The 7,853-nt window shown below is 46.7% G+C and overlaps 1 protein-coding gene across 4 annotated transcripts; it reads left to right on the forward strand.

The window, feature by feature from the left end:
* The first annotated feature begins 846 nt into the window (after positions 1-846).
* LOC119295328 lies at positions 847-3,630 on the forward strand. Of its 4 annotated transcripts, none has more exons than XR_005143900.1 (3): positions 847-2,045; positions 3,134-3,234; positions 3,356-3,630. XR_005143900.1 is itself a non-coding variant. In XM_037573732.1 (3 exons), the coding sequence occupies exons 1-2, from the start codon at positions 883-885 to the stop codon at positions 2,041-2,043; spliced, it is 1,098 nt and encodes a 365-aa protein (XP_037429629.1). In that variant the 5' UTR covers positions 847-882; the 3' UTR covers positions 2,044-2,045; positions 3,134-3,630. The 4 variants fall into 4 exon arrangements, 1 of the variants encoding a protein (XP_037429629.1); XR_005143901.1 differs by having other exon boundaries at positions 847-1,915; positions 1,979-2,739; positions 3,134-3,630; XM_037573732.1 differs by having other exon boundaries at positions 847-1,915; positions 1,979-2,045; positions 3,134-3,630.
* The last annotated feature ends 4,223 nt before the right edge of the window (positions 3,631-7,853 follow it).

Consider the following 7,853-nt stretch of genomic DNA (forward strand, 5'->3'; position numbering starts at 1 on the left):
AAACCGAATTCACCGAAGAAACCGCTCTATCCGCATCCTAGTTTGATTGGTTTCCGTAAATGCAAGAGCAACAGCCAGCAGCCGAGTTAATATGCTGATCGGCCTAACCCAATAGCTGCTCCACAATCATATATTTAACTAATATATATATATATTCCTAACAAAAACTAATATATGGTTGCCACGACATCCAACCGGCCGGTTATAAATACTTTCCTAGCTTCTTCAAGTTTGAATGTGTTGATACATTCTAAAATGAAAGTTCTTATCTGTCAATATACGTAACACCATACATTGCTTAATTCCAATCTTACAATTATACGTGACACCATGCTAATGATTAGTTTAATCCATTTGGAATATTTTATCTTTGTTTTGGATGCAACGATGGTCAAAGATCTAGTGAATCCCCGAAACAAAAAAGTTGGTGTAGAAAAGTAAATGTGTGTATGTATGTCTCATGGATCTAGTTATTTTGTGCATTCTGTACAATGCCCACACTACACATTAGTTATGACACTTAGACTGATGGGTGCATGTAATTCGGTTTTTTGGTTAACCGAATAAACCGAACCGATATATTTCGGTTAATATAATTCGGTGTCTAAATTTTATGTAACTATTTTGGTGTTGATTTTCTCAAAACCGAATTTACAGAAAACAGAATAAAAAAACCAAGCTGAATTAACCATATAAACCAAACGCCCAGCCCTAGGCTCACTCCTTGGATTTTTTTTTTCCACTTCGCGAGCACGACAGCGATCCGATTGAAAGCTCTATCCTCCTTTGTCTTGATATATACACAGAGCAGAGGAGGAGCAAAAACCATTTCAGTCCGCCAGCCAACCAACCAACGGCGACTTGCCGGTCGCCGCCGCCGCCATGCTCCACCTCCAGATGCACCCTCTCCCGCTGCCCCGCGCAGCCCCCCACCCTACCACGGCCACGCTCTCCTACTCTCTCCACCGCCGCCTTGCTCTCTCCGCCTCCATCACCCCATTCTCAACCGAGGAGTACCTCGTCGCCACCTGCGGTCTCACCCGAGCCCAGGCGCTCAAGGCGTCCAAGAAGCTCTGCCACCTCAAGTCCGCCTCCAACCCAGACGCCGTGCTCGCCCTCCTCTCCGGCGTCGGCCTCTCCCGCCCGGACATCGCCGCCGTCGTCGCCGCCGACCCGCTGCTCCTCCGCTCCAGGGTGGACAACGTCGCCCCCCGCCTCACCGCCCTCCGCGACCGCCTCGGCCTCTCCGCGCCCGAGATCGCCAGCTTCCTCCTGGTGGGCGCCACGGCGCTCCGGTCATGCGACATCACGCCCAAGCTCGAGTTCTGGATCCCCTTCTTTGGCTCCTTCGGCAAGCTCCTCCAGACCATGAAGAGGAACAGGTCCATCCTGACCACCGATCTGGAGAAGGTCGCCAAACCCAACATAGCGCTGCTGGAGCAGTGCGGGCTAAGTGTTTGTGATATTGTCAAGCTCTCGACGCCCTGTTCCAGGCTGCTGGTGTTCAACCCAGAGCGGGTGAAGGCGTTTGTGCTGCGCGCCGAGAAGCTTGGCGTGCCCCGCTCCTCGTATATATTCAAGTACGCGGTGGGTGTCGCATGTTCTATCACGGAAGACAAGGTCGCCGCGAGGATGGAGTTCTTGAGGAGCACTCTTGGTTGCTCCATGGACAAGGTCCGTGTTGCGGTTCGCAACAAGCCACAAATTCTAGGAATATCCGAGGAGAAACTCCGTCTCAAGATAGAGTTCATGGTCAATGAGGTTGGTTTGGATCCAGAGTACATTGTTGAGAGGCCCATGCTGTTTACCTACAGCCTGGAGAAGCGGATGAAACCCCGGTATTATGTCGCAAAGATCCTGCAGGCTAAGGGGCTGATGAAGAAAAGTGTCGGCTTCCGACGATTAGTTGGCTATGGTGAGGATAATTTCATTGCAACGTACATCGACAGTCATAAGGACACTGTTCCTGGGCTTGCAGATGCTTATGCAGCGGCTCGTGCTGGGGAAATGCTTCTGATGTCCAGCCTTGAATGCAGACATTGAAGGTTCATCCTATATCTCAGACTCATAACTAGCATTGCACGTTGTGCTCTGTTACGCATTAGTGGATATTTGTTTATGGTAATGCCTTATCGAAGCATGATTGTAGCTCAAGAAATCATGATTTTAGCCGCAGAACTATGGCTATCTGATTGCTCGTGATGCCATCCATGTTTCAGCTCTGGATTTATGTGAAGCAACTTGATTGTCTCAGTTTTGCTGCCTACAAAGAATGTATCATAGCTTCCTGTAATTGAGAAAGTGATGTTGTTACAGCCACATATTTGCCCCCTTGTGCCTTAGACGTCAGGTTTCAATTGATTTTTGTGTTTGCTTATAGGGGTATTAATTTTACATTTTTGTTGCATATTCAAATCATTTTTAGCTAAATATGCACGTTTGTTAATGTACTAAATTTTGCTTTTGATCAAAACTTCATATGAATCTTTTGTGTAAAGTTAATGGTTAAACAACAGTCCGAAAATTATGCCTGTTAACAGACTGATTTAGTGCTGGAGTTTTCAGAAGTTTGGATCTCACAGGTGACGTGGTTCATGTTGACAATGACCTGGGACATGGCCACCGAAACTGTTCGTTTTTTCATGTAAAATGGAGCATAACCCTGTCAAGTCTGGCAACTTCAATTGTCAGGGCAGTATTTCGTTTATTTTCAACCAATGATGTCAAGTAAATCCACAGGTAAAATCACCCGAATTCAACCAACGAAACAAGGCTTGTGAATGACATGCATAACTTTCTGAAAGCAAAAGGAGAAAAAAAATGTTCACATTCTATCGATTTGACCACATTTGTCCCAGTTGAAGCAATCAAATGGTTTCACCATTCATTTACTTTCCTTTTTTTTATCTCTTAGCTTCTGATGTCCAGCTATGGGAAAATGCTTCTGATGTTCATCCTAAATTCCAGACTCATAGCTAGCATTGCACATTGTGCTATGATACGCATTAGTGAATATTTGTTTATGGTAATGCCTTGTCAAAGCATGATTGTAGCTCAAGAAAACATGTTTTTAGCTGCAGAACAGAACTAAGGCAATCTGATTGCTCATGATGTGATTCATGTTTACCTACAGCCTGGAGAAGCGGATGAAACGCCGGTATTATGTCGCAAAGATCCTGCAGGCTAAGGGACTGATGAAGAAAAGTGCCGGCTTCCGGCGATTAGTTGGCTATGGTGAGGATAATTTCACCGTGACATACATCGACAGTCACAAGGACACTGTTCTTGGGCTTGCAGATGCTTATGCAGCAGCTCATGCTGGGGAAATGCTTCTGATGTCCAGCTTTGAATGCAGACATTGAAGGTTCATCCTGCCTCATGGCTAGCTGGAACATTGTGCTCTGATACACATGAGTGAGTGCTCGTTCATGGTAATGCCTTGTCGAAGCATGATTGTAGCTCAAGAAATCATGATTTTAGCCGCAGAACTATAGCAATCTGATTGCTCGTGATGCGATCCATGTATCAGTTCTGGATTTCTGTGAAGGAACTTGATTGTCTCAGTTTTGCTGCCCTACAAATAATGTATCATAGCTTCCTGTAATTGAGAAAGTGATGTTTTTACAGCTACATTTTCACCCCCTTGTGCCTTTCTGTTGCATCTTTCAGGTTTCTACTGATTTTTCTGTTTGCATATAGGGGTATTAAGTTTACTTTTTTTTTTGCATAGTCAAATCATTTTTGGCTAAATATGCATGTCTGTTAATGTACTAAGTTTGATTTTGATAAAATGGACAAATTCACCTGAAAAATGGAACTTTGCATCAAAAACTCATGTGGATCTTAAAGTTCATCGTTAAACAACAATCCAAAAACTATGCTTGTTAAAAGATTGATTTAGTGCTGGAATTTTCAAAGGTTTGGATCTCATAGGTGCCGATGTTCATGTTACCAATGACATGGGGATTTTTTGTCGAAAGAGACCCTCTGCCCACTGGAATTGACAAAAGAGACCCCTTGCGGACGAAATTGACAAAAGAGACCCCCTCACAAGTGGCGGCAGGCGCCGCAGGCGACACGCGTCACCTGCCGCCACGCCATGAGGCGGCGGGCCCGGCCGGCCGCCACAACAGGAGGCGGCAGCCCGGTGTATAACGGTGTGTGCACAGGGCAGCATAGGCCAGCGTGCCGCGACGGAACGGGCCGCGCCAGGCGGGCCCGGCCGCCACCGGGTGAGGCGGCCGCCGCTGCCGCTGTCGCTACCCGGCCGACAAGGCCTGTTGCGCACGGGCCCAGCAGGTGGGCCACACCGCCACCAGCCTAGGCGGCCTGTCCTGTGCTGCTGCACGCGCGACAGTGCGCAGACGGCGCTGATTTCGAGGCGCGACAGTGACGGCTGTGACTGCGACGCGCGGGAATATGGACGCTTTTGGTTCTTTCGCCCGGGAATCAATCCTGCCTTTGCTTCTTTTGCCTCAGCGGATGCGATGGCACTGGGAATCCGAGGCTACGGAAAGTTGTTGTGCCGACACTACAGGGATCGTAAATATCCCCGCTTAATTTTCTCGCCATCATTTATCGTCTAAGCTTATAAAAGGAGACACCGAGGCTCTCGTCTAGCCATCCTCGAAATCGGCAGTGCGCAAAGTGTGTAACACATTTTTTCAGTCGGTATGAGTTTGCCTTGCTCGGATCAAAGCATTAGGCCGAGGAAAATGAAGAATGCAAGTTTGCCTCTGGGGATGGCAGTCCTGCGGTGTTGGTGTGGCGATCTTTGCAAGGTGAAGGAGGTGACGGATTTTTCAGATTGGTTGGGCATGAAGTTTTTCATGTGCGCCAATTATGAGGAAGATCCTGCCGTAGCTATTTCAGAGTACGACAAGCCTCCGGTATGCTTTAACCATCACGAATAGATATTGTTGGTATTTTCATTGATTCTTTAGTAACATTTTTGTTTCTTGTTGTAGTCTCCTCCGCCTCTGTGCATGTACTATCGTTGGATTGACACGGAGAAGCCGGCTTGGGCAGTGACTGAGATTCGTGAAAGAAGTCGCCGTGCGTGGAATAGTTTATTTGCGGAAGAGCGACGCGAGAAGGCGGAAGCTGAGGAGAAAGCAGAGCCAGAGAGAGAGTTAAAAGAATACTATGCGGAGGAACACGGTTTTTTTCAGGAAATGGGAAAGAGAAACAGGGAAGAGGCTCGTCGCATGGAGGAGCAGGAACGACAGCGAAAGGAGGCTGGTGAGGCGGAGAGGCAGAGAAAGAAAGAAAGGGCTCGTGAGGCCAAGGCAGCAGAAGAAGCTGGCGATGGAAAAGGAAAATATCCACGCTGGACTCAGTAGATTCCTGTGGTAGTATTTTAAATTTCGCAATCATTTGTATCTTTATTTCTGCACTTTAATGTAGCTTTATTTCAGGAGTTAAATGTAGGTTTATTCCTACAATGTATCTTATTTTCAGTTGTGCCGTGTCGTAATGGAAATAAATATAGTTTTAGAATAAAGTAGTGGCATTTTCTTTCTCTCCAGTAATATCGAACATCGTGCAACAACTACAAAATAAAATTAAGATAGAACATATACAATAAGAGAGTACAAACTAATAATGCAAGTACATCCGAATTAAACGGTAGAACTGGAATACAGCTTAAAAACTACATGAAGGCATCATCGTCATCCTCCATCGATGCAGAACTCTTGCCCTTCGAGGATGTAGAACTCTTACCCTTGGACGATGCAGAACTCTTGCTCTTCGAGGATGCAGTACTCTTGCCCTTAGACGATGCAGAACTCTTGCCCTTTGACGATGCAGCACCCGGAAGCGGCGGCATGAAGATATCATCTTCATCGTCGCTCTCCTCAGTCCATAAAAATGGATGATTTTCTGCAGTCCTTCTGAAAGTTTCACTCTTCGGCTCCACTACATTCTTCCACCTTGCACGCAACCTAAGAAGTTCTTTACGTACCTCCTCATAGGTCCTTTCAGGCCACCCAGACCTACGTAATTGGTGAGCCAACTCATTCATTATGGTGTCACTACCGGTGAGTTCGTCCCATGGAACTATCCTATTGTCCATCCTGAAATCGGTAGCTAGCCTCAGAAGAGTCCTGCTCATCCCAGGGTGAAAACTACGATCGAAAGGATAATGGGACATCTCGACTACACTACACTCGAATGCTTATCCACCTCCGTCTAAAGGGGGGTTTTATAGGTAGAGAGGAGAAAATGGCGGTAAAGAACGAGTGCAGTATGGCGGGAAAGGGTTGGCGGGAACATATGGCGGGAAACGAGTGGCGGGGACATATGGCGGGAAAGCGTTGGCGGGAAACGGGTGGCAGAACATATGGAGGGAAAGCGTTTGCGGGAAAATATTGAGGGGAAAGCATTGCCTGAAAATATATTTTTTTCAATGTCTAAGACGGGCAATGGTTGCACAGTATTCATCAGCCAAAATTTTAAAAGAAATTCATTTCGGCCTAACATAAGCAAAAGAGTGGAGCGGGATAGTATGGCGGGAGATATAGGCGGGAAAAATTGTTCCTGACTGGTGCATTTTTATTTCAGCATACATAGATGTTCAAATTGAAAAGTCTGGTTCCAAGTTGTGCTTTGGCGACGGTGACCCTGTCTGCAAAGTATGACAGGGTCCGGTTCCAAGTTTCTTCAATTAGGGCTGTGATAGGCAGTGCTTGCACCCCTTTAAGAACACCATTGTACACCTCTGACATGTTGTTGGTCATTATTCCATACCGAGCCCTGGTGTCGTGAGCCTGCGCCCACTTCTCCAAATGAGGGCAATTCTCGGTGATCCACTGGCTCAAATTTATGGCCGTCCTACGACCCCTCCGGTCTTCTCTCTGCGGCAAGGCCGCGCGGTCGATCTCACCATTGATACCTGCCCATATCGCATTCATTTTGGCTTCAGTTTTTTGCATGCACATCCTCTTGAATAACTTGAACCAATCCTTGTTTTTGAATTTGGAGTAAAAGTTTGCTGCCAAATGCCTCATGCACCACCTTCCCTCTAGATCGGGCCAGCCCCACTCTTCTTCCGACGCCTTAATTATTTCAAGAGCGCTTAATAATCCAGTGTTGCGATCAGAAATGATGCAAACACCTTTACGCTCTTTCACGACACCAATCTTCACGCAGCTCAGGAACCACAACCAGCTATCTTTGTTCTCGCTCTCGACCAATGCATATGCAATAGGAAGAAGCTGATTATTTGCATCCGCTGCAATCGCCACCAATAGTGTGCCCTTGTACTTTCCAGTGAGAAAGGTACCATCAACAGATAATACCGGGCGACAGTGCCTGAAGGCTTGTATAGTCTGGGCGAATGCCCAGAATAAGCGGTCCAGGATTAGCTCACCCGGGTTCATTGGGTTTGGACGTTCTCTCCGGCAAACTTGAGTCCCCCTATTAGCACTTGCTATTTGATGAAGCATTCTAGGGGCATAAGAATATGCCTCCTCATAGGTACCATACAAGTTCTTGAATATATTTTCCTTCGCACGCCTAGCCTTGCTGTAACTAACAGGGAATCCAATTAGATCCTCTGCATCTTTTTGCAGAGCCCTAACACTAATTTTGAGACTTTCCTGCACAATTGTTTCCATCGTCTGTGCCACAAATTTTGCTGTCACATTGCAGTGATCTGAAAGAGTCCCAGTTTGCTCACAGGTATGCTCCACTATTTTTGTGATATGCCATGACTGACATACCCCAGGCTTCAGTCTAGCGAGAACTCTTCCGCGGCAACCTTTCGCGGTGTGGATGCATATGACCTTCAACTCTTTTTTATCAGACTGCTTCACTCTATGCTGGCGGTGGATGCCGATTGCATAGCTACC

This window comes from Triticum dicoccoides, chromosome 4B (assembly GCF_002162155.2).
Source record: "Triticum dicoccoides isolate Atlit2015 ecotype Zavitan chromosome 4B, WEW_v2.0, whole genome shotgun sequence".
Taxonomy (NCBI): domain Eukaryota; kingdom Viridiplantae; phylum Streptophyta; class Magnoliopsida; order Poales; family Poaceae; genus Triticum; species Triticum dicoccoides.